Source organism: Schistocerca americana, chromosome 11, assembly GCF_021461395.2.
Source record: "Schistocerca americana isolate TAMUIC-IGC-003095 chromosome 11, iqSchAmer2.1, whole genome shotgun sequence".
Classification (NCBI taxonomy): Eukaryota; Metazoa; Arthropoda; class Insecta; order Orthoptera; family Acrididae; genus Schistocerca; species Schistocerca americana.
Window position 1 is genome coordinate 156,276,893 of NC_060129.1, and position 26,784 is coordinate 156,303,676.

A 26,784-nucleotide genomic window follows, 5' to 3' on the forward strand; every position below is an offset into this window, starting at 1 on the left:
TACCAACTTCTATTTGCAGCAGGATTTTGGAACATATATTGTGTTCGAATATTATGAATTATCTCGAAGAGAACGGTCTATTAACACACCGTCAACACAACTAGGTTTTATTCACACGAAGTATTGAGTGGTATTGACAAGGGATTTCCGATTGATTTCGTCTTTCTAGAGTTCCAGAAGACATCTGACACTGTACCTCACAAGCGGCTTGTAGTCAAATTGCGTGGTTATGGAATGTCGTCACAGGCTGGCCTGTGACTTGATTCGTGATTTCCTGTCACAGAGTTCACAATTATTCGTATTAATTGGCAATTGATCCTAAATAATGAAAAGTGTGAGGTCATCCACATGAGTGCTAAACGCAATCGGTTAGACGATAAATCAGTCAAATCTAAAGGCCGGAAATTGAACTAAATACCTAGGAATCACCGTTACGAACAACATAAATTGGAAAGAACGCATAGGAAATATTGTGGGGGAGGAGAACCAAAGACTGCGTTTTATTGGCTGAAGATGCAACAGATCTACTAGAGAGACTGCCTACACTATGGTTGTCCGTCTTCTTCTAGAATACTGCTGTGCAGTGTGGGATCATTGCCAGTTAGAATTAACGGACTTCATCGAGAATGTTCAGGGAAAAGCAGCACATTTTGTATTATCGAGAAATAGGCGAGGGAGTGTCACTGACATGATACAGAATTTGGGGCTGCCATATTTAAAATAAAGGCATGTTTCGTTGCGGCAGAACCTTACCACGAAATTTCGATTACTAACTTTCTCCTCCGAATGCGAAAGCATTTTTTTTCGCCATCCACAGGGAGAAACGATCATCATCATAAAATAAGGAAATCAGGTCTCGCTCGGAAAGGTACATCTGTTCGTTTCTTCCGCATTCCGTTTCATACTGGAATAATAGAGGATTATTGTGAAAAATTGTTCGATGAACACTTTGCCAAGCACGTAAGTGTGATTTGGAAACCGTCCATGTTGATGTAAATTACGAGTTTACTACGAGTGATATTGTAGTGGACTTTAAAGGACATGCATGGTGCTTTCACTTGCACGCGTGAACTGTGATAATTTGTTTCATGCATCTATGGTTTTTTATGTTGTTACTTTCTTTTTTGCTAGCTCAATTTATTTGAAATATAGCTTATAACTATGTAATTAATCGCATGAGCTGCAATCGAATTTTATTGTATGTATGTATATTATCTGTCTTTTTTGTGATACATTCTTTGGTTTAGGATTGAACCTCATTGCCTTTAGATGTCGCCTCTAAGTAGCATCTGTGAGTCAGATATGACGTCGATCAAAGCCATAGAGTAGAAAAATCTCTGGTGTGAGCATTGCGTGGTGTGCATGTTGTCAACATTAAGCTGAAACTGTCGCATGATCTCGGGATGCCGTCAAGTCTCGTCATGTGGAAACATTCCACAATGCATTTCAAATGGCGGCATTCAGACAAGTCATCAACAGACCGTCACTTCACGTCACGTCACGGCAGGTAACGGTTTCCAGGGAATGAAGTGTCGACTGTATCATCATCTGCTATCAGCGTAAGTTAACTCGTTGTATAGTAGTGGATATTGTGCTTTTGTAACTTTTTAATCTCCATTTTCCTATTGTGCTTTGATTTCGTGGCAAATTGTAAATCTTCGATGCCGACTTGGAGGTTTTTTGCACTGGATGTTCTCACACAAGCAATGTGAGATATCTGAAAGCGAAAAATTATTTAGGTTTGGCAATAACAGAAGAGACGCCCACTCACCCATAACATAGAAATGTCGATGTTTTGAGGTGTTGCTTCACGCCTCAGCACTTCAGCAAACAAGACTGATCAAGAACACAAGTTATGAGGTTTGCTTTGGCCATTAATAACCTTAGTTCCTCAGTTGAAATACTGTACTCTGACACGGACTAAGCGAATTGACGTTACATGACGTGACAGACGGTGTGAATACACGCTGACGTGACGGTGCTGCGACGTGATGTCCGCTCATTTTGCTCATCAGAACTGTGAGATCAATTTATTGCAGGTATCAAATACAAGTTGTTATGGTGTCTACAAAACGCCTGTCCCTAATACACAGCACATACGATTGGAATCTATCTGAACTAACGATTTGGCGACATTCAATATTTATAGGACGTTTTACGCACAAACCTATGCCACCCCAAGAATACACAACCAATGTGGCAATGTGTGTCGACAACAGAAAATAAATTCTGTGCATGTGAATCCTCTCTCTATGGTCAAAGCGGAGGGTGAAATCGAGCACTAGAATATGTTCATTGTTGTTTTTTGTTTGTGTGTCATTAAATGAGGCGTCCTTATCATCCTTGTGCCAATGTAATTCGCATCCTTAACACCAGTGCAGTACTCCCATGTTATCTTGGCTCCTCGTCTCCCTAGAACTAAATTAGTAGAGACTGCGCGAATTTGAGCTGCCGGTGTGTTGACTCATGTCGCTGTCAACTTTGGCATTCAGGCCATGGGCTTTACACTGTAGTGATCTGCCACATATCGGTTACAACGCAAAGTATTTTGATGGCAACTTTCGCAATTTTCTGTACCATGGTATGTATGAAACATGGACATTTTTATCGTTTAAATCAGTAAAGTTGTGGGTATTTCTTTCGGCATGATGTCATATTTTTGTGCTACAACAGGGTGTATACGTGGACAAGGAAAAAAAATTTCCCGGATTTCTCCCGGATTTCCCGGTTAAAAACACACTTTCTCCCGGGTGAAAACATGCTTATTCCCTGTTATCTGACAGTATAAATTCTCTCGGAACAGTATAACCTATCAGTCCTTTGAATGATTATGGTTTTATACATGGGCGTAGAATTTCCCGGCGCGTTAGAAAACTAAACATGAGGAAAAAACACGTTTCGGAACGATCTTTGACGTGCAGCAACAAGTATTACGAAAGTATAAATTCGAATTCCACCAAACACCGCATGTTACTTTCCGAGCATTGAAATCGAGATTTCGATGCGCTTTTGTAAGCCAGTCATAGCTCATGTCACGTGATCTCGCCAGCCGATGACAGCGGGTATTCAGAGCTTAGGACACGTGATGTTGTCAACCAATAGCAACAGCACTGTTAAGTAGCGCGAACACACAAACAGAAGAAGTTAATGGTTTAAATTAATATACATAGTGTTGCTACACGAAACAGAAAGCTTTCACATATAATACTGGTCTATAAGATTAATAAGCTGCAAGAGAAGCTAAGCTTCCACATATAATGTTGGTCTTTTGGCGTGCATTAGAATTTACGATATATCACACAAATGTGCCAGTAAAACTTTTGATAACGACATAAATGTCTCATCTTCTGGGCTCGAAATTCATCTAAATGGTTCGTATTCAAAGAGTTGATCTTTAAATAAGAGTCAAACGCTCTGTGATTTAGGAAATTCATCGTACATTCTCGCACATAGTTCAACTTGCGTAAAAGGAAATGTGCTTTGATGGTAACGCTTTTCAAACCACCATTCGGAATATTTTCCCGCGACCTGTTAGAAATGGGTTCGTATCTGCAGTTGCCAGAGAGCGCCAGATGCCAGGTGTCACCGCGCTTGCGCAGCTATGGTGACGTAAGAAGCCCACATGTTCGTAAGTGTAACACATTAAAAGATCTTACATTATGTCATGTAAGAAACAAGACATCAGAGGATACTCCAAGAGCGTCGGAATTTCGTGACCCATACTAAAATGTGCACATTCGTATGTCCAGATTCCCAGTGAAGTAGGCCACGACCTGATATTAAGCTTATCAATGTGGTTTTCGGGATGTAAATTTTCTTGGAGTACCAGTACTGTGTTATCTCATGATTGGTTGTTTATTATGGCATAGCGCCATACGTGCTAGAAGTTGAAAACGCGCACTTGAAATGCAGCGAACCAGTGTGTGGAATTAAACACTTCGTTTCAAATATATTGTCTGCGTCAGCGGACACAATTAATAACAGAAAATTTCCTTAGCAAACCGACAAAAATAACTTCATTGTCGCGCAAGGCAATTACTGCTTGACTGTCAGGAAGGTGGAAATAAAATAAAATCTGCAACTAACAACACATTTTAGCCTTCCATAATTATGTGAATGTATTTTAATTCACTTGATGGCTCCCGGACACAGAAATCTGATTTGTTTTCATTTGACGTGAGACCAGTAAACGAAGAGGAACAGGAAACGGGTCACGTGGAGACTACCCACTTACCTCCTATAACTCAGACTGCTCTGCGCATCAGGCCCGGGTCTACAATATTTCCGAACCGGGGCAATACCCCGCCACTCCCCGAGCGTTTGAGACAGGACGTCAAAAATTGAAAAAAAAAGCGAATTTTCAAAAATATGTTCATTTTGTAGCGCTCCGCTTTCTGGAGAGTCTGAAAACATATGTGTTCGAGGAAATGTAAAACGTTATTTGGTGTAAGTGTGCCAAAGTGCAGTGCCTCGCCTCCTCACATAGAGTTCTTCTATCGCACGTCACTGTACTTCGCTCTGTGGAATTGAAACATGTATATTTTGTATTTTGTAATGGATGCCATCAAACCATATTCAGGACAATGGAAATTAAAATGATCTTTGGTGCCTCTCCTGCTTACAGTCAGCCGGTTTGAAATCCTGTCCCACTTTTTTACTAAAAAAAAAATAAAAATTCTTCATAAAATATGCACTCTTTATTCCCTATCAGCTAACAACTTGCTGCTTTGTGTGACATAAAATTAAATATAGGACACATAGACCCAGTAAAGACATGAGACAAGCAAGGCAATACACAGGGTGTCCAGAAAAGGACTCCCTGATTTCAAAATTAAATATCTCGAAAACAAAGATCGATAGAGGAATGCAGTAAACGGTATGTTTATTGTGAAAGCTGTAAGAAGTTTATACAGCAGTTTGAAATAATAGTTACAAAAGCTGCTAACAGATGGCGCTGTAATCGCCATACGTAATGCCAAGTATAAATAGAGATCCAAAGCCCAGAGCGATGTTCCACTATTGAAACGTGAAAGGAGGTTAGCGTACCGAAGGAAGAGATTAAAACCATGTACTCCATTGAACAACGCGTTTTTGTGGTGCTAGAGTACCACAGGTTAGAAGAGAGTCCTACGGCAACAAGGCGAAGTTCTCAAGCACGATTTAATGTTCCAAAAGGATCCGATGGGAAAACCATTCGTACGCTCTTCGCGAAATTTCGACGAACAGGCAGTGTAACTGATGATCTAGTGGGGCATGTTGGCCGCAAGCAAACCGCAGTTACGCCTGAAAATATCGCCACAGTATCTGGAATTATTCAGCCAAATCCAATGTCATCCGTCCGTAGAATTGCATCTGAGACTGGTTTGAAGCGTTCCAGCACGCAGAAAATACTGAGAAAGAGCCTACACATGTTTCCATTCAAAATTCAAACGCACCAGGCCATACCCGTACGAGCTGTGCAACAAAGCGTTGCCTTTGCTAATCAGATGCTCACAATGATTGATAGTGAAGGATTTGATGTTGGCTGCATCTGGTTTACAGATGAAGCACACTTCCACCTGAATGGATACGTGAATAAGCAGAACTGGCGATTTTGGGATTCCGAAAAGCCAAAAGCGGAACCCCAGTATTCTCCTAAAGTTACTGTGTGGGCTGCAGTATGCAGGAGAGGCATTACTGGCCCTTTTTTCATTCGAGAAACGGTCACTGGTGCACGTTACGTTGCAATTTTGGAACAATTTGTCGCCACACAGCAAGCGTTAGAGGATCGACCAGGTACTGAATGGTTTATGCAAGATGGAGCCCGACCACATCGGGCCGAACAAGTGTTTCGCTTTCTTGAGGAATACTTCGGGAATCGAGTCATTGCTTTGGAATATCCCAAATTTACTGCTGCAGGCATGGATTGGCCTCCATATTCGCCGGATTTGACTCCCTGTGACTTTTTTTTGTGGGGCACAGTGAAAGACACGGTCTACCCGAAGCATCCCGCCACGCTGGACGAGCTCGAATCGGCGATCTCTGTGGCATGTGAATCCATTTCGGTTGAGACACTACGAAATGTGATGGGGAATTTCATTCTTTGTTTGCGCCACCTCTGTATTGCCAATGGCGAACATTTTGAAAACATTGTGATGTGATTGCTTGCAAAGATTGTTTTCATACGATTGTTTCACTTATGTATGCTGATATGAGCTGTACAGCGTACAGCGCCATCTGTTAGCAGTTTTTGTAACTATTATTTCAAACTGCTGTATAAACTTCTTACAGCTTTCACAATAAACATACCGTTTACTGCATTCCTCTATCGATCTGTTTTCGAGATATTTAATTTTGAAATCAGGGAGTCCTTTTCTGGACACCCTGTACAATCCTTAGCCCCTAGAATTTTTTTTCTCTCTAATCTTGCTACAGCTTTATATGGCGTTCTTTCCTTTCTGCGAAAGTTCGTCAAACGTTTTGCTACATGAAAAATTGAAATGTTGCTGTCTAATACTGAAAAAGCTGTTAATACAAATAGGGCCCAAGACAGGTGTGGTTTCCCGATCTAATTACGTCTATTTTCTCACGGCAACAATTGTAACATACACTAAATAGACGAGACTGTTTTGGCACAAACGGTCTTTTTTGTAACGACAGAATATATTTCACCAAGTACCAGTATCAAATGCCTATTAGGCCTACTACAAGCAAAAAGCTTTACGTTAGGGGATAGTTTCACACTTCATTCATACGCTCCAGTTTCTCAAACATGATCGAAAAGTAGTAGTACGGAATTTTTATACAAACTTGGAATCGTCATATTGTTCCATAATTTGTGTGGTGTCCCCGTTTCTTCTCCTTCCTCGTTCTAACAAACAGGCTTCTTATCACTAATTCTGTAACTATTCCTGCCAATGTCAAAGCTTATTCACAGGTTAACTTCACTAACTCTGCTACAATCATCGGTTTAGTTATTCACGGTTATTTTCTGGTTAGGCTTTGTCACATGTTCGTACAACGCGTTTTCCGCACTTCTTCCAGAGTAGAACTTAAAGCGGCTGCTAGCTGGGCACTGTGCGACTGGCCCTTACTAGTACAGCGATCTGGCCAAACATTTTCCGTCAAAATTTCATTTTCTTGGATACACCGAGAAGGGAATATGTAATCTTTATTACCTGTTATTCGTTTATTTCCACTTCTGTAGTCTGAATCTATGGATTTCGCTAATAATTATAACAACGCTCATCATTCGCAAACCCAATCAACAAGACAATCAGACAGCGGTTGGCATTCAGCCATCCGGCTCTCCTCCGGTCAGCTGGTATAGCCGCTTTTGTCTGTAGGAAAGTTTGTTTCTACACGCGACGAGGATTCCCCTGGCAGGTACATCACGTACACTATGCACGCATTCACAAATCAACTTATGATTCATTCAGAAATCAACTTATAAAGTGTTGAAAAACCGACAGGGATGCGTTTCAAAGTCATATGAATAATCGATAGACGTAAGTGCGCTGGATGCTAGTCACTTTGTGAAACAACGTTTTTTCCCCCCTCAAGAATATGAATTTGCCCACACCCCTCCCCTTCCTAGATCTGGACCTGCTGCGCATGCATGAATCTGGCAACTTGGGCGCTCCAGTAAAATTTTTCCCGGTAGCATCTAGCTGCTTGCTGCGACTGCTTACACAGCCAACAGCCACATTTCAGTAGCCAGCAGCGGGACAAGGTACTACTCAACTGCGCATGCGCTTGATCCCGCTCGTAACTGCTAAAACGAATCTAATGTAAACAGTTGTGACGTCACGCTCATCGGAGGCAATTTGTTGTTACAAAGCATCGCATCGTCTTCCTAAAGCCTTTGACTCATTTTGCTGTTGGTAGACGCTTGTATGAGCACTGTTTTGTTGCTGTATATGGCGCATTTCCTTTGCAATTTATGTTTTATTTTCGTTTTTTCTCTCGTTCATGTCTTATTGCTGCAGTATTGTATGTAGTAGCGGGATACAGTAATATCCTTTGTTAGAGTATCAGTTCTTACCAGTCAAAATTACAAAAATTTAACTGAAAACAAAAACAATGAAAAATTCCCGGAATTCTAAAAAATTCCCGGGTTTTTTCCGGTTTTCTCCCGGATGAAAAAATTCCCGGATCTCCCGGTTCGTATACACCCTGTACAAACATACTTTTTACACCTTGTGCTCACAGATAACACTGCCCTTCCACAGATGTATTTATAAATGTATCCACAGATAACATAGTTCTTCCAAAGATGTTTGATTTTGTGTACCTATGATCTTCCTGTGGACTTGGATTGTCCAACATAGACATGTTATTCATCTTTGGCCATGTCAACCAGTTTCTTCCATAGTATATTTTCAGATCAGATTCATTACACATGTAACTACTGTACTATTGTTCATTCTGTGGCTCGATTGTTTAATGACTGGAAACCATATTTGCTACCTGTCTGTCGTTGACTTAGACCATTCAGCACTTTCTTGATGCTGGAACATCTATTTTAGATCTTGACGATGCCTTCACATACACTATGTGATGAAAAGTATTCGGACACCTGACTGAAGATGACTTACAAGTTCGTGGCGCCCCCCATCAGCAATGCTGGAATGCAATGTTGTGTTCGATCTGTTATCATCCAGAACTCCAAATGGATTACACGCTCTGTGTTTAAAGTACTTTAATCACCACATGGGTTCGCAGTAACTTTGAAAATTAAATTTCAAATGGTCTTCGGAAATCGTAAATTAAAAAACAGGAGAAAAGTTGTGCATAATTCGGGCTAAGCTTGGCAGCACTTACTCAGTCGTATTCCACGCTAAACTCCAGCCTGACAGAGATCTCGTTCAGACGCCGACTTCAGCTCTCCAGGCTGGAGTGAGAGCGGCACTGTTGCAGGGACGTCGCTGATGAGGAAAACTTAAGAGGAAAAGGGGTTGATTTCGGAATCCCAAAGTGGAAGGAGTGAAGATTAAAGAGAAAGGAAACAGGAATAAACACGGAAACACTATCTAATAGAACGTTTCTGGCGAGTGGCAACCCAGTGTTGGACCCTGTTAATCGAAAAGGACCGAAATAACTCTTGGCCCCACCCGATTCTGCCGAAAGCCCGCAGAAATTGACAGGTATATGGTATTAACGTCGTAGAAAAACAGTACATTGCCTCCTGTGGGGGTAAACGTTCGTCACAAGTAGTGCTGCTGTGTTTGGGATACACTTGTACATTTCTATTTGCAGCATCAGAGTGAATAATGTAACAGTTTCTGAAACAACCTGCTGGACACCCAGTACTTACCGCCGACCAGAGCGAAAACTTTCTGAGCCGAATTACCTCTCTAAGTGTGTGTCAACATGGTTTGGTGCAACTTACAGAAAGGCGACCTTCGATCGTATGAATAAAGCGGAGAATGTACTTTATACTCGAAATTGTGGAGAACATTCTCAGGTTCGCACGAATAAAGCGAGACGGAAATTTCTGAGCTTGAGTAAATGAGTCGGGGGAGTCGGTAAAAGCAAACAACATCCTCCGATTTCGTATGAATAAAAGTAGAGGACCGAATCAGAACCGAGAACATTCACCGTTTTTTGAAGTGTGCTCTGTAGCGTAACATCGAGCTGAGTAAGTTCTGTTGACGTTAAGGAGCTTCCGTCTGTAACGCCGCTACATGAGGGCCACAGAAGCTCTTGTTCAGAATGCAGTCTGCCACTTTGGTCACACATGCACGCACGGGTATGCCAAGTCTAATTGTATCACAGCAGACAGGGGAATGAATGTTCCAAATGTGGTCTTGCTTCGAAAGCGTCTACAGAGACGCAAAAGTGTACTTTTTGAAAGTGATGTACAGGGCGTTTCAAAAAGAAAGAGCAGATTTCAAACATTTATTTCTCAAAAACTACAAATGATAGAAACACAATTCAAACGTTTCTTGTCAGAGAAAGGTTCAAAGTTTTTCAATGGTCCGCGCAGAAGTTCCATGCAAATCCGCAGTGGCGCTGGCGTTTGTTTGTAGGAAAATGGCGACGACACCACAGGAACGATCATTTTGTGTGCTGCAATTTGCAAAGTTAGAGTCCATTGTTGGTGTGCAACGTGCATTCCGCCGTCAATTCAACAAACAGCCGCCTCGTCATAAGCAAATTTATGAGTGGCATCACAGATTCGTAGAAGATGGTTGCATCTGCAAGCGAAAAAGCACGGGTCGTCCACGCACATCGGATGAAAATGTCGAGCGTGTCCGTGCAGCTTACGAAAGGAGCCCTAGAAAATCCACGGCACGGGCAAGTCACGAACTAAACATGTCTAAAACAACGGTATGGCGCGTTCTGAGTAACCGTCTGCACATGAAGCCGTACAAACTGCAGTTATTGCAAGCATTGCGTCCTGACGACCACAACAAAAGGTTCGAATTTTCAACTGCAATTCTACAGGACATGGAAGAGGACAATTTTGCCGAACGATTAATTTTTTCAGATGAATCAACGTTTCACATTTCTGGTAAAGTTAATCGGCATAACGTACGAATTTGGGCGAGTGAAACTCCGAGGGACGTTATTCAACATGAAAGAGACTCACCAAAGGTTAACGTCTTTTGTGCAATTTCGGTAAACAAAGTTTATGGACCTTTCTTTTTCATGGAGAAAACTATCACAGGAACCATTTACCTGGACATGTTAGAAAACTGGCTATTTCCTCAACTTCAGGAAGATTCAAATCACTTCATCTTCATGCAAGATGGCGCCCCACCACACTTCTCTGAACCTGTACGACGGTACCTAAATAACACCATTCCAGGACGGTGGATTGGAAGAGCAGGAGCACAAGATCAATGTCATCGTCTGTGGCCTCCCAGGTCACCAGACCTTACTCCCTGCGATTTTTATTTGTGGGGGTACATAAAGGACTGTGTTTATGTCCCACCTATGCCCGCTACTCTTCAAGAGGTACGACATCGAATTGTTGCGGCCGTGAATTCGGTAACTAAAGACCAGTTGCGTCGTGTGTGGCAAGAAATGAGATACCGGTTTGATATTTGTCGTGTAACAAATGGTGCTCATATTGAGGTACAGTTTTGATATTTGTTGTGTAACATTTGGTACTCATATTGAGTGAAGGACCGTTGGAATTGTGTTTCTATCATTTGTAGTTTTTGAGAAATAAATGTTTGAAATCTGCTCTTTCTTTTTGAAACGCCCTGTATATTTCCACTACTGGATGCATGTCTCACGCGATTGAGTATAATTCCCTGAGAGATGGTAGTTTGTTCTGTAAGAGCAGCAAGTGAGGTGTGTGGGAGAGAAATGACTTTAGGTGGATCTTCAATTGTCTTTATTTGAAGGTGAGCTGGCAAGACGGCTGCAGATGGTGTGAGCATGATGTGGTGTGAGTACTGCTACCAGTGTGACATTACAGTTAAACACGAAAAGTACTTGTGCGGTGCACGCAAAGAACTGAATTCAGTGTGAAGTGGGAAGTGAAGATACATTCTAAGTGAACAGCTTATATGGCAGTAATTTGAGTATGGCGCAGTTCGCAGTGATGTAATGTAGCAACATAGACACTGCTAGCAAATAGTTTGCAGTAATTAGGTAATGTAGCGGACTGGTGGGAAGAAGTCACGTTATTGCGGCTGGGCGACGTGTTACACAACAACCGCTATTCTCGGATTTGTTTCTCGGAAGAGATTGGGTGTTTACGTTTTGTGAGAGACGTCGGCCGTATGCTTGTAAGCTGTTTGAATATTGTATGTGGGACGAGAAACGCAAGACAGAGAGGGAGAGAGAAGTGAAGTTTATGAATGATGGAGTATTTGTCAATTGTTGCTGAGCTTTTGCAGAAATTGCTTGTGAAATGTTTTACAGAGTGAATTCTCAAAAGGAAGGTTTGTCACGTTTGTTTACAGATATCTCCTGTTGTTGCAGTAGTTGTGGTGTTACTGGTGAAATTGTGTGGACTGCAAAAGGTACAAATGAATAGAGAAAGCGATCTTTTTTCAATTTTTTATTTTAATATCATGTACAATGAAGTACATGATGACATTTCCTCTAGTGGTACGTATTAACGCTGTGTTAGCATCTCTACGAGATGGTGTTGGTTTTGCTGCCTGGCGTAGTCCAGGGGGGTGTCCGCATCTTCATCCGTCTTCCCCCTGTCGGCTCCGGCCTGCAGCAACGCAGCCGCCGCTTCTGCGTGGCCATTCCGTGCCGCCCAGTGCAGCGGCGTCCGCCACCACTGATCCCTGGCGTCGGGGTCGGACGCCGCAGAGAGCAGCAGCCGCACCACAGCCGCGTGGCCTCTCAGTGCAGCCCAGTGCAGGGCGGTCTCTCCGTCCACGTCCCTTGCCCCCACGTCCGCCCCAGCCGCCAGTAATAGCCGCACCTCCTCCACCGCCACTTTCTTAGCCGCCTCTCTCAGTTTCCTGCTTCGTTCTGCCCCAGAAAGGCTCCTGCACAAAACATCGACACACTTACTCTCTACTATCGAGACACACACACCAAATGAAAGAAACTGTAACAGCCACAAAACTGTCGAAACAATTCGGAATACACTTCTTCCGAGCGACAAGTCACAAATCTAGAAATCTCGCTTCTGCGATACGGGTTAACCAGCGTATTACAGACAGATCCACAGCACTAGCCCATAATCAAAAACTTCAGCCATCTCCCATTAAAAATAGGTGCACTCCATCTCCTAACAAATTCATTTGGTTTTCCTCATAATTCACTCCACAGATCCGCCTCCTTTCACCTCGGCATGCAGTTGCTACCCAATCCATCATCTACATTCAAACACACCCCTAAAACTACCTTCTCTGCGTACCAATTCCTTCTTTCACTTACGAAGAAAACACTAGAAACTGAACGCATCTATCTGTAAGTACTGAAATACAATTTCCTCACCAGACAGCCAAGTCATTCAGACCAGTAACACGGAAATTTTCTGAAATACCGACAAAAAATATAAAAGTCACTGCTTCGTACACAATAAGTTGGTCGACATCTTTAAAATACAACAAGGGCACCAGGTCGACTCTCCCTGACACACACACACACACACACACACACACACACACACACACACACACACACACACCTACACAGTCCTCCTTTGGCATTTTCCACTTCTTGTCAATAATTTGTTAAACATTCATATTTCCTTTTGCCTGCTTTATTTGCTGAATTTTTATAGTTTCTTCTTTTAACAGTTGAACTCAGTATCTCCTGCATTAACCAAGGATTTCTATTTGGCCCTGTTTTTACCTATTTGATCTTTTCCTACTTTCTCTGAAAGCTACCGATTCGTCCCCCAAAACTTTATTCTTTGCTTGTCATTGTCCTAGTTTGTTATTGTGTGTGCTGTAAGTCCATTGCTTCCTTTTTCACTTTTTTCGTTGTAACATAACCTGTTGTGTTTGCATCATAAACATTTCCCCACTTCTTACCTTTCCAAGTCTTGCATCTCATCCTGGCGTTCTATTGTTTTCTCCTTTGTTTCACGTTCTCTATGGAGCATACTGCTTTTGATATCAGCATGTGCTGCATAATTAATACTATTATCCTCGATACCAAGTATACAATTCGACACTATCGATGTTTTCAGTGTGCATGTACCACATGTAGGTGTGTGTCATCTTATATTGAGCGTTTTTAAAATTTTCTTTACTTGTAAGTATGTACTTCCTGCGCCGAATTACGCGTTATTACCCGCATGACTTGTATGCACGAAAATTGAAAAATTTCTGTTTGTTGCCTGCTCCTGATATAATTTCAACACTAAATCTCTGTGTCTTCCATGACTGCCAGTCGAAATGGGTGTGCTTCTGTTGCCTGCCTGAGGTGCAGGAGGGTTTTAAATGTTCAATGGATTCCAAAGTCGATATCTGCAGCTGATTATCTTGGTCAATCAAAGCAGGAAGTACTTTAATCTCTATACAGGAGGGAATCAACATCTACATGGTTACTCTGCAATCCACACTGAAGTGCCTGGCAGAGGGTTCAATGAACCATTTTCATACTACTGCTCAACCATTCCACTGTCATATGCCGTGTGGGAAAAAGAACACCTCAATCTTTCCATTGGAGCTCTGATTTCTCTTGTTTTATTATGTTGATTATTTCGCCCTACATAGGTGGATGTCAACAAAATCTTTTCCATCGGAAGAGAAAACTGGCAATTTAAATTTCGTAAACAGATCTCGCCGCAAAGAAAACCGCCTTTGTTTTAGTGACTGCCACACCAACTCGCGTATCACATCAGTGACACACTCACCCATATTGCGCGATAACACTGAACGAACTGCCCTTCTTTGCACTTTTTAGCTGTCCTCCGCCAATCGTACCTGGTAAGGATCCCACACCGCGCAGCAATATTCCACCAGAGGACATACAAGTGTAATGTAGGCTCTCTTTGGTAGGTTTGTCGCATCTTCTAAGTTTCTGCCAACAAAGCGCAGTCTTTGTTTCGCCTTTCCCACAATATTATCTATGTGGTCATTACAATTTAAGTTGCTCGTAATTGTAATCCCTAGGTATTTAGTCGAATTGACAGCCCTTAAATTTGTGCGATTTATCGTGTACCCAAAATTTAGCGCATTTCTCTTAGGACCCATGTCGATGACCCCCCCACTTTTCTTTGTTTGGTGCCAATTGCCACTTCCCGCATCATAAAGAAAATCACCCGTGAGGCTTTATTCCGCTCAGCTCGTGTAGCCCCGTCCCCTTTTGTCTGCAGGAAAGTTTATTTCCTGATGCGACGAGGAGTCCCCTGGCAGGTACATCACGTACACTATGCACGCATTCAAAAATCAACTTATGATTCATTCAGAAATCAACTTAGAATGTGATCAAAAATGTTCAAAAAGCGACAGGGATGAGCTTCAAACTCTTTTGAATAATCGATAGACCAATGTGCTCTAGATGCTAGGTGCTTTGTGAAACAAGGTTATTTTTCCTCAACACTACAAATTTGCGCCCCCCCCCCCCCTCGCCGCCGAAATTGCCGCCTGGTTCAGATAGTCCGGTTTGCTGCGTACAGAACCAACAGCGACATTCCTGTTTCCAGAAGCAGGAGAAGGTACTACTCAGACGCGACTCAACTGCGCATGCCCGTGATTCCGCTCGTAACTGCTTAAATGAATCTGATGTAAACAGTTGTGACGTCACGCTGATCGGAGGTAATTTGTTGTTACGAAGCACTGCATTGTCTTCCTACAGCCTTTCACACATTTTGCTGTTAGCAGACGCTTGTATGAGCACCGTGTGTTTTTTGTTTACATATGAAGCATTTCCTTTGGAATTTAAATTTCATTCCCTCGTTCATATTTTGTTGCTGCAGTCAGCAGTAGCGGGATACAGTAATGTCCTTTGTTAGAGTATCTGTTATTACCAGTCAAAATGACAAAAAATTAACTGAAAACTAAATCAATGAAAAACTCCAGGGATTCTAGAAAATTCCCGTTTTTCCCGGTTTTCTTGCGGATGAAAAAATTCCTGGGGCTATCCCGGATCTTCCGGCCGTATACACCATGTAATAGTCTCTTGTTAGGAATGGTATCAAAACCCTTCTGGAAATCTAGGAATATGGAATCGATCTTAGATCCCTTGTCGAGAGCACTCATTACTTCATGGGAATAAATAGCGAGCTGTGTTGCACAATAACGATATTTTCTGAAGCCGTGTTGGTTATGTATCAATAAGTCACTTTCTTCAAGAAGAGTCATAATGTTCGAGTACAGTATATTCTCCAAAATCCTACTGCAAATTGAGGTCAGTAATATGTGTCTGTAATTAAATAGGTTACTCCTATTTCCTTTCTTGAGTATTAGTGTGACCTGTGCTACTTTCCAGTCTTTAGGAACAGACCTTCTGTCAAGTGAACGGTTGTATATGATTGCTAAGAAAGGCACTATTGTGTCTGCATACTCTGAAAGGAACCTAATTCGTATTCCATCTGGACCAGAAGACTTGCCTTTCTTAAGTGATTTGAGTTGCTTCACAACACCTAACATATGTACTTTTATGTCACTCATGGTAACAGCTGTTCTGGTTTCGAATTCTTGAATATTTACTTTGCCTTTTTTCGTGAAGGAATTTAGGAAAACTGTATTTAGTAACTCCGCTGTAGTGGCACCATCATTGTGGAAACTCTGCTGTTGGTTATGTATATATATATTTTCAGTAGGACCAACTATCTTTGCCCACGTCGGTTGCTCTTTTCTAAAAATAAAAGTTAACTATACCATGGAATTAGGCAAAACTTCTCCTCGGTGAATCAAATCCACTACTCATCACACCTGGTGACCATCATCCATCAGTTGCAGGAGTTTGTTTAAGAGTCACGAGCCATACAGTGCTGTACGCATCTCCACTCAGCCACACCCACTGCATTTCTCACTTCTCGAGAGCAGATACCTCAACCATTAGACCAGCTGAGTGCGTTTGCTAGCGTAGATGGAATTACCATTGTCGACGATGTTTTTTACCCATGATTTGCTAACACTACCACCAGAGGTTCTCATGCACATCCTCTGCAGTAGGGTAACATCCACCGATTCGATTTCCTTTTGCTACTCTTCCCACAAGTCCCCCGGGATAAACTCTAGTGGAAGTGTCGATGAGACACTGAGTCAGAAGTGGAGGTGTGCTCAGGCAGCCTACTGGTCAAGGAGACTGCCTGCAATAAGCAGCAAATCTGGGTTCCTGTTACAGTGCGGCACAGATTTCCAATAGTCACTACAGATGTAACTGACCAGGGAACCATTTAAGGAATATTCGAATTACATTTTAAGACATACCCAAAACAAGCTGTATCCTCATTCCAGTACTAAATGACTTTTTTGTCATTACTTCTATTTCTGTTTAACTTATTTTCGCCATTTCTTCCTGAGTGTCTTCAATAACTTATATCTACAACCATTCACATAAGTTTTGTTTGGAATTGTGTGAAAAATCCCGTTTCCACACCCAATTAATTCAGAATCAATTTGTAAGACACACAAACATCACTCAAAACAAAATCTAGATTCAACACATCAATATATAAAGAATCTTTGAGAATGGGTATGATTTGTATGGGACACTTCCTACGTAACTACAGTTGAGTGACTCTGAACTGAACGTAATTCTCACTGCAAATACAGAGAACGAGAAATCTTCTGCATATGTGCTCAATCTTCAAAATATCATAGCCAAAAAAGTGAGAAAGGAGTAATGTTTAATGGCAACTGTAACCTCTATCCGAAAACTGAAGGAATCTGTATTTTATTTTATTTACTATATCGGCTGGTTAATGCCAAAATAAGCAGTACTGTGAGGGTAAGACTTGGGCACGTGTGGCAACACAACTCACCGGAAGCGAGAGACGGCTGCGTCATCGGGTGGAGGGGTGTGTCGGGCAGATGTGGGAGGCGCAGCTGCAGCAGGAGTCCGGCTGTGGCCGCTGTGGGGTTGACTGTCAGAGTTGGGGGTGGACCCGCCCCCTGTGGCGGTCGGCGAGCTGCACAGAGAAACACTGTGTGGGTGGGTGCGTTCACACAGGGGCTCATTGCAGGCGGTACAGCTGAGGGACTGTCCACCGGGGCAACAGAACACACAGTGCCAACAACACCAGCCTGTCACTTAACGTGACTGTGCCACCAATTAACTGGTCTTTTTCTGCACTACTTCTGCTATATTCCCCACTGGCGTAGCTTAAGATGCAAAACAACAAATTGTTCAAAATGAAGCACAAACCAAATCCCAAACATAAGGGCCAAGAATTTTGCTGCCCTGACAGAACAACTATCAGACAGAATTTAGAAGCAGTTAAAGTCAACTGGCCGCTACTTTTGGTTGTGAGGTAATTTGAAAACTGATATGGATGCTGAATTATATCACTGGAAGGGGAGAGAGAGAGAGAGAGAGAGAGAGAGAGAGAGAGAGAGAGAAACAAACTGATAAGTTGGGCTATCAACTTACTGTTGAAACTATACGGTCATGGATATGCAGCCGCTGTTTGATGTGAAGCCCAAGGGAATGACGAAGATGGACAAGAATTACAAGAGCTATGCTATAAAAGTTATCAAGAGTATATTCAAAATCTGCATTTGAGAAAAGCAAATAGAACTGTATATATGCATGTAATGTCTCCACAATTCGATTTATTGAAAAGGCAGCAGTGGTGATGTGCTTCTTGAACAACAATTTTCGTGTTAAGCAGTTTGCAGTAGAGACAACCATTAAAAGAAAAAATGGATTAGGCCGTGTATGCAATTTTATCTGATGGACAATGGTTCCAACTTGTGAAGTAACCTGTAGTCTATTGAATATGGATTTAAAAACAGTTGAAAAGGAAATAAATAGACTTGTATCGAGTAAATGTATCTAAGAGACAGAGGCAACAAATGATAGCTGGATGAAAACGTCACATCAATACTGACGTTGTGGGAGATATGTCGTACACCTGTAGGTGGACAGCGAATATAATCTGCTGTATCCCAGTAGCAGGAAAACTCATAGGATTCCGTGGACGACCTCTGGTAACGCCACAGGGAACTTCAAACACGACAGGGGGGCAGAGATTTCCTGTCTGTTTTGTAAAAGGGAATGCACGGAAAATATTCAGGGCGATAGCTGAACAGAGACGAGAAGGAAATGTGATTGTAAGGCACAGCATTGAGTGTGACAATGTTACTGTGCTGGCTGCATTATTCTCTTCTTGTTTGCCCCCAGTGTGCATGACTAGCCCCAGCGCTCATAGCTCCTGCTTTACTGGATATCTCAGGGAGTCATACCCTGCTCTTTGGGGCCAGTCACTTAGGGGTAGCGTCTTTTTTAGTAATCAGGAAAATCCTCAGTCCCGGGTTTGAACCTCACAGTCGCTTAAATTTTGAATAAGAATCATCAGCATTGGTGTCTGAAGACTTCCAGCATCAGGTGTCACCCTCTTTCAGCCAACAGCCTTTCCAAAGAGGGCGGAGGGGCCGACAGAGGTTCAGGGCACTCTCTTTCTCTTGAAGTCGGAAACTGGTCCTTAATGAGGAAGAATTGGCAATGATCAACAACGTGAGGATACAGAAGCCAATGTAAACCATTGCATAAAGTTACATAACGTCCGTTAATGAGGCATGTGATTCAATAAGTCTGTGCTGTACAGACTCTCCATTGGCAAGACTAGTCCCCCATTCAAACCTCCAGGCGAGGAGGCACAAGGGGGAGGTGACCATGGGAAAAAAGTTGAGTAATCAACAAAAGGACAACGTTCTACGAGTCGTGATGTGGAAAGTAAGGAATTTGTATGTGGTTGGGAAGCTAGAAAATAAGAAAAGGGAAATGCTGAGGACGTATCTAGCTGTAGTGGGTGTCAGTGACGCGGAAAGGAAAGAAAAGGGAAGGAAAGGATTTCTGGTCACATGAGAATAGGGTAGTAGCAATAGCAGTAGGATTCAGTATCAATAGAAAGGCAGGGCAGAAAGCGAGTATAAATATTTTCTCGTGAGAATCAAAGCAAACCAACAACATGCATAGTTCAGCTATACATGATGACGTCACAAGTTGAAGGTGAAGAGAGAGAAAAAGTATGAGGATACTGAACAGGTAATTTGGTAGGTATGTAATAGTCATGGAGGGATTGAAACGTAATGGTAGGGGAAGGAGTAGAAGAAAGGGTTACACGAGAATATGTACTTGATAATAGGAATAGGAGAGAAGAAAGGCTAGTTAAGCTCTACAGTAAATTTATTCTAGTAATAGCTGGTATAGTCTATTCAAGAATCTTGAGACAAGGGGGTATACTTGGAAAAGGACCGAAATATGGGAGGTTTAAAGTCACACTATATTATTGTCAGTCTAACATTTTGAAATCAGATATTGGACTGTAAAGCATACCCAGGAGTAGATATAGAGTCATAACAATTTAGCAGTGATGAAGAGTAGGCTGAATTTTATGAGACTCGTCAGGAGCCATCGATGGACAAAGAAGTAGAATACAGTAGTACTAAGGAAAGAAGAGATGAGATTTATGTTCTCTGAGGCTACAGATACTGCAATAATAAGCAGCTCAATAGGTAGTTCAGTCGAAGAGGAATAGATATCTTCAACAACAACAGTAACAGAAGTTGGAAGGAAAAACGTCGGTACAAAGAAGCTAACTGCGAAGAAACTATGGAAAACATAAGAAATCCTTCAGTTGATCAATCAAAGAAAGAAGTTCAAAAATATTCAGGAAAATTCAGTAATAGAGAAATATGTCACTTAAGGATGAAATGAATAGAAGTGCAGAGAAGCTAAGGTGAATTGGCTGCACAAAAAATGTGAAAAAATCAAAGAAGAAATGATTCTTGGGACAACTGACGCAGCATATAGAAAAGTCAAAGCAATCTTCCACAAAATTAGAGGCAAGCGTGGTAACATTAAGAGCACAATGGGAATTCGAGTGTTAAATACAGAGGCGAGATCGGATAGTTGGAAAGAGTACACTGAAGGCCTCGCTGATTGGAACAACTTGTCCGATGGCGTGACAGAAGAACAAGCAGGAGTCGGTATGGAAAATAATGGTGATCAGAATCAGATTTTAAAAGTGCTTTGCAAAATTTAATGGAAAGATTGAAGAGTGGAATTAAAATTCAGGGTGAAATGATATAAGATTTGCTGATGACTGACTCCCTCAGTGACAATGAAGAAGAATTACAGGGTTTGCTGAATGGAATGGACAGTCGAATGAGTACAGAATATGGAATCAGAGTAAATCAGAGAAAGGCGAAATTGGTAAGAAGCAGAAGAAGTGTAAACAATGAGAGACTTAGCATCGTGACCGACGACCAGTAAGTAGATGACGTTAAGGTGCTATGCAATGTAGGCAGCAAAGAAACCCACGACGAACAAAGCAAGGACGACGTCAAATTCACAGTAGCACTGCCAAAAAGGGAATCGTGCTTACCTGGCTTCTGCTGGTGGCTCACCGAGCATTCTGCTGACTTTAATGACTTCTTGCGGGTACTCGAGCACAGCGTCCGCCCAGCCCCGCGTGGCCATCACCTGCAGGTGGTCCTTTATGAAGGCGACGGCAGCCCTGGTGGCGTCCGGGCACGAGTGCCTCACTGCCGTGACGGCCGTCGCCGCTGCGGTCTCGACGGCCAACTGCGACATCAGCTGCCGCTCGCAGGCAGCCTTCAGGGCCGACAAGCCGTACTTCCCGGCCGCCGCCAGCAGCTGGGGGGCCGTGTCGGGCAGCTGGGGGGCCTGCAGGGTATACGCGTAGGCGACCAGGAGCTTCAGCACCGGCCCCTCCACGTCGTTGATGCTCACCTGGCCGCAGCTGGCCTCCAGCATGTCGTGCGCGAACATCGCTGCGAACACGGGGCTCGCGGCTGCCAAAACGGCCCTGTGAGCCGCCACCCTCGTCTCGCCCGCCACTAATGTCACCAGGGCGTCTTCACCCCCGTCTACCAGGGCGGCCAGGGCCTCGGTTGTGGTGTTCTGAACCTCCGTAACTGCCGACATGGTGGGTGGTCCTGAAACACAGTACCACTGAGCAGCCCTCACACTGCACCCTCAACACTTGTACGAGGCGCATGCATACCTGTATGAAACAACAGCTGTTAAAGTGTTGTACACCCTAAATCAATTGCAACGTCACCAGTTTCCTTCAAATGACAAGGGTCCGTACTGCTTCGTGATCACCTAAGGTTTTTAACTACCAGCGCGGTGCTACGATAGACTGCTTTCACCTTCTAAAAATGTTATCGCTCTCAGTCAAAAGATGGTTTATTTATGTCATAGCAAAAAAATGGCAAAACAACAAACTTCTTTCAGCACTAAAGTTACAGGACTTATATTTAAATCCAAGCTCGTGGCACCTCTGAGAAAAATTTTCTTCCTCCTTATCTCAGGTTCCTCAGATCCGTGACACCTGATCAGAAGCAATGTACATGTAATGCAGAAATCAGTTTCCTCGGTGAATTTCTCAGGGTAGGCACGATTAAACTTGACCGGCCATGGTGGCCGAGCGGTTCTAGTCGCTTCCATCCGGAACCGCGCGCATGCTACGGTCGCAGGTTAGAATCCCGCCTCGGGCATCGATGTGTGTGATGTCCTTAGCTTAGTTAGGTTTAAGTAGTTCTAGGTTCTATTGGACTGATGACCTCTGATGTTAAGTCCCATGGTCCTCAGAGCCATTTGAACAGTTTTGAACCACTGTAAGAGTCTAAATTCATTGGTATCTTTAACTCTCCTTTGAACAGATCGATATCTGCATCTTCTTTCTTCAGAAAAAGATGCAGCGGCCACCTACATTGTAAAGAATGCTGCATAATACAATCATAAATCACGTCGCCATTTTATCCGAATGTTGCAAGCTATGGTGTACCCAGGTATTTCCAGGTTGAGCAGTTTAGGAATTAAACTCGTTACCTCCATTTCCAGAACGTGTGTTGTGGAACTTTCCCACAAATATATATTTGTATCTCCTTTTGGCGTGGACGTGTTTATATAGCATCTTTGCCCCACAGAACGTTCGTATAGTTATTAGGTGACAGATACGTCATGGTTAAACCAAAGTAAGCTCTATCACAGCTCCGACATCACTCTTGACTCTCCTGGTCGTATGAGGGGCAAACGACGGAGTCAGTGAAATAGTTCCACACCCTACAGTGTAAACTGGTTTCGTAAATTCAGACAAGTGGGTTTCGCGAGAACGGCGTCGTGCCGAATGAGCATCTCCATTCCACCAGCGAAAGACGTCTTCCGGACCGTTACGGTGCCAGGAGAGCGCCTAAGAATTCGTCCCAAGGCTTCTGTCACGGCAGCCCGACGTGGATGGAGACGCCGAGGCAGTGCTGTACAGAGCATAGCGCCGGAGGTCAGCGCAGGGTCGCAGGCCAACACGTACACTGCAGGCTTCTGGAAGCCACCCGACCAACCCAAGTCTTCCTTCCCCATCCCTCCTTAGTTGTACATTTGTTTCCGTTTTATATCGCTTTGTGGTTTTTTGTTTTTTTCCCCTCCCCATTCCAAGTATGCACTCAGTGTTATAGGCTCAAAACTTTGGACACTGGCGTTGTAATCGCATAATGAACGACTTTTTACTGTTGTTTACAGGTATTGTTACCGCATTTTCCTACATCCAAGTGCTGCTGCATGTCAAACGAAGTGGTAAAAACTGTAAAGCCGTTTACATTTCCATACGGTCTTCGAGCATCGACATGTTCCTCATCTAAGAAACAGACGTCATTGTCTTATAAATCTTTAATGTATCCTGAGATCAGTGGTGTAGTATTCTACTTTATTGTGACACTCGCAATGCGACAGTAGTTTACACTGAGCTTCCGCAGAGCCTTTCACTCAAACGGTTTTCTAGATAATCACAAATTTGCCAAGATACTGAGCGGGATCGTGTCTGAATTATTAGTAGACAGATAGCCATGGTCCCGATCACCTTCAGCATATTTTGGAGACACAATCTTCGTACGTGTTTGCGCCAAGTAACCGGCAGAGAAACGTGCGTGAAATGCAAGTAGTGGACTGGGTATGCAGGAAGCGGCGGTGATACACTCTGGGCTCTCATTCGGGAGGACAGTGGTTCGACCACACAGCGTGCAGTGGTCTGCAGACAGAGGGCGAATGAGTGGATGTGGCTGCTTGTCATTTGTGTCTTCTGCACCGGTTTTCCGTTTGCTGTCCACCCACACAGGTTTTTCTTCATAGAGTCTCTCTCAATAGGAGTGCCGTGCTGGTGCCCTAGAAGAGGCATGACCTTTAAGGTAGCCCTACCGGTCTTCATTACCGAATGTTCCACAAATTGCAACAGGTATTTAGCTGTCGGTGTGTCGTTTCCCAGGAAAACCATGAGGAAGTGGTCTCATTTCGTCCATCATTAAAGTTGTTTACAAGCTTTCCAATGAGTACGACGTGCATTAAACTACTTTTCAATATTTATATAATTTCCAATGGTGGTGATGTTTCCTTCTACAGTGTAATTTCCGTGTGTGGGTCACACAACTTAGAAACGATTTCACGGTGCCATCAATTTGGAATCTTTACAGTCGCCTCATCAGTATGAATTGCAGTCTTCTTTATTCTTTTTCCATCCAAATTCGAAATTAATCAACCTTCTTGAAGGTTTTTATTAATGAGTAAACATTTGGCTGAGCTTTTGATATTAGTAGATAACTTTCTTCCACCCCTCAGAGGCGTTTCCGATGTGATGGGGCCTTCCACTGTAATTCCACATGTCTGATGGCATCTGGTCTTTTTATCAACCAACTGGTCCAGAAAGTCAAATAATCGACGAAACTCTAGTTTTTCAGACAGTATTTTCTGAATAGACAGCCAACCATTATCCAATATTTGTAAGATAATATATCGTACTCTGGATACATTGTTAGATGACAATGTCTTTCTTCGTTTTTCTTCCACGTCGTTGATTAACATGAAAATTGCAACTCGTAATCTCTGGTTCAGGAAACAAATTTCCAGCTGATTGGAATGGACATTCGCAACTTCCAGAGTCATGAGAGAAGGTTCGATCCGAGCACATTAATCTCATTTGTTAAGTAATAGTAAATATTAGGACTATATAGTATGTCTCAAATAGTGAGGTGCATTCTGACTCCTGTCATGTACGCAATTGTCTTTCATGATTCAAACAAACTGTTAGTGGTTAAATTATGCTCAGTGCAAAATTCTGCCGGACAGCTTCCCCTTTCATTCCCTTACTTCAGTTCTTTTCTCCTCCAACTTTTCTTCCGCTTCGTATTCCGACTATCGATTTCGAGTGCCCCATCTCAAGTTTTCATCTTGTTTAACGATCTGACCAATTTCTTTTCTCTCAAAAAGCATTTCCTTAATCTCTTCGTCATTTTCGGAACAAGTTGACGTGCAGGCCAGTACTTCTGTAACTGGTTTGGCTGTGTGTCTGTCCTGGCTGTGGTAGCGACTTCACTGTGCAGCTCAGATAACAATAAGATTTTAGTGTTTTCGGCCGAGAACGATATTAAACAAATTTGCAGTGACCTCACGGAGAAATCTAAGGAGGAGCTACTCTCAAACACACGCATTTCTTGCTACCAGATGCTGAGACGAAGACAGGGATTGTGAAGAATCTAGCCACATCAAGATCAAGGACCCAGACTAAAATACATAAGCACAATCATCGTCCAACTGAGCTACTTACAAAATTACGGGGGCATTCGAACTGCAACGCTACACTTTTTTCTTGGCCAATTTCTGTTGGAAAAAGTGAAATTTATGAGACATCGTGGAATATTCCCACTTCAGCCCCTACAGCTTCATGAAATTCCAACAGCTGACAGCACCGTATGTAGCCTCCAAAATGGCGTCCATAAAGGGGGTGCGACCCAAGCAGAGAGCTGTCACTGAGTGTCTCTCGGATGAAAACCAGAGCATCAGAGATCTTCATACCCGCTTGCAGAATGTCTGAGGAGATTTGGCAGTGAACAGAAGCACCGCGAGTCGTAGTGCGAGGTGTCTGTCAGCGTCAGAAGGGCTTACTGGTGATCAACGCCTGGCCTAGCAGCGCCATCGTTGCAGCAAGGTTGTGCATATCTGGTTGACCTCCTGCGTGTCGGCCAGCTGCAGACGGCTGTGACTCCTGCGATGTGGGAACGTGCTCTCATTCAAGGTGACCGGTGGATCACTCAGAGCTGAACAACCCGCATCTCGCACCTTCTGACTTCCGTCTGTTTGGTCCAACGAAGGATTCACTCCATGGCAAGCAGTACACGGATGACGGCCAGTCACTGATGCAGCAAGACGTGAGTGGCTGATCAACTGTTTACTCACTCGGTCAGTTTTATCAGTTAAATGAAACAACCAGATGAAACTGCCCATGTCAGCTATATGAAAATATGAAAACTTTTTCAAGCACTCTCTGGGTTTGTAATGTAGCTAATTATTACGAATTGTCATCTTACATCGAAAGCGTAGCTTACCACAGAGCTGGGAGGAGAGCAGAATTTTGGTTCTCACGCTGGCACAGCTGATTTCAAGTGAATAACTTCACTACTTTCGGAGATATAAATTTTTACCTAAGGGACGACTGTGAGGGATTCATCTATAGTATCAATTTAAACTACAACCAGAAGTACAGGTCCATAAAATCTAATTTTCGGAATTTTCTTTCATTTCATTACCACAGATTTCTGACTAAATAAAAAGTACTTTGGAAAATTATTATTGCATTGTGTTTTGGTTACGTAAGTGTTTTGGTTACGTAAGTGTTTTGGTTACGTAAGTGTTTTGGTTACGTAAGTGTTTTGGTTACGTAAGTGTTTTGGTTACGTAAGTGTTTTGGTTACGTAAGTGTTTTGGTTACGTAAGTGTTTTGGTTACGTAAGTGTTTTGGTTACGTAAGTGTTTTGGTTACGTAAGTGTTTTGGTTACGTAAGTGTTTTGGTTACGTAAGTGTTTTGGTTACGTAAGTGTTTTGGTTACGTAAGTGTTTTGGTTACGTAAGTGTTTTGGTTACGTAAGTGTTTTGGTTACGTAAGTGTTTTGGTTACGTAAGTGTTTTGGTTACGTAAGTGTTTTGGTTACGTAAGTGTTTTGGTTACGTAAGTGTTTTGGTTACGTAAGTGTTTTGGTTACGTAAGTGTTTTGGTTACGTAAGTGTTTTGGTTACGTAAGTGTTTTGGTTACGTAAGTGTTTTGGTTACGTAAGTGTTTTGGTTACGTAAGTGTTTTGGTTACGTAAGTGTTTTGGTTACGTAAGTGTTTTGGTTACGTAAGTGTTTTGGTTACGTAAGTGTTTTGGTTACGTAAGTGTTTTGGTTACGTAAGTGTTTTGGTTACGTA

General features: G+C 42.7%; 1 protein-coding gene across 2 annotated transcripts in view; it reads right to left on the reverse strand.

The window, feature by feature from the left end:
- Window positions 1-12,036: 12,036 nt before the first annotated feature.
- LOC124554036 (TD and POZ domain-containing protein 1-like) overlaps window positions 12,037-26,784 on the reverse strand; it is a 55,987-nt gene continuing 41,239 nt past the window's right edge. For both annotated transcript variants that reach the window (XM_047128071.1, XM_047128072.1), the window contains exons 2-4: window positions 20,912-21,485; window positions 17,345-17,491; window positions 12,037-12,443 (exon numbers count right to left, since the gene is read on the reverse strand). In XM_047128071.1, the coding sequence (XP_046984027.1) occupies window positions 12,056-12,443; window positions 17,345-17,491; window positions 20,912-21,474 (1,098 nt within the window). In that variant the 5' untranslated portion in view covers window positions 21,475-21,485 and the 3' untranslated portion in view covers window positions 12,037-12,055. The remainder of the gene's footprint in view (window positions 12,444-17,344; window positions 17,492-20,911; window positions 21,486-26,784) is intronic.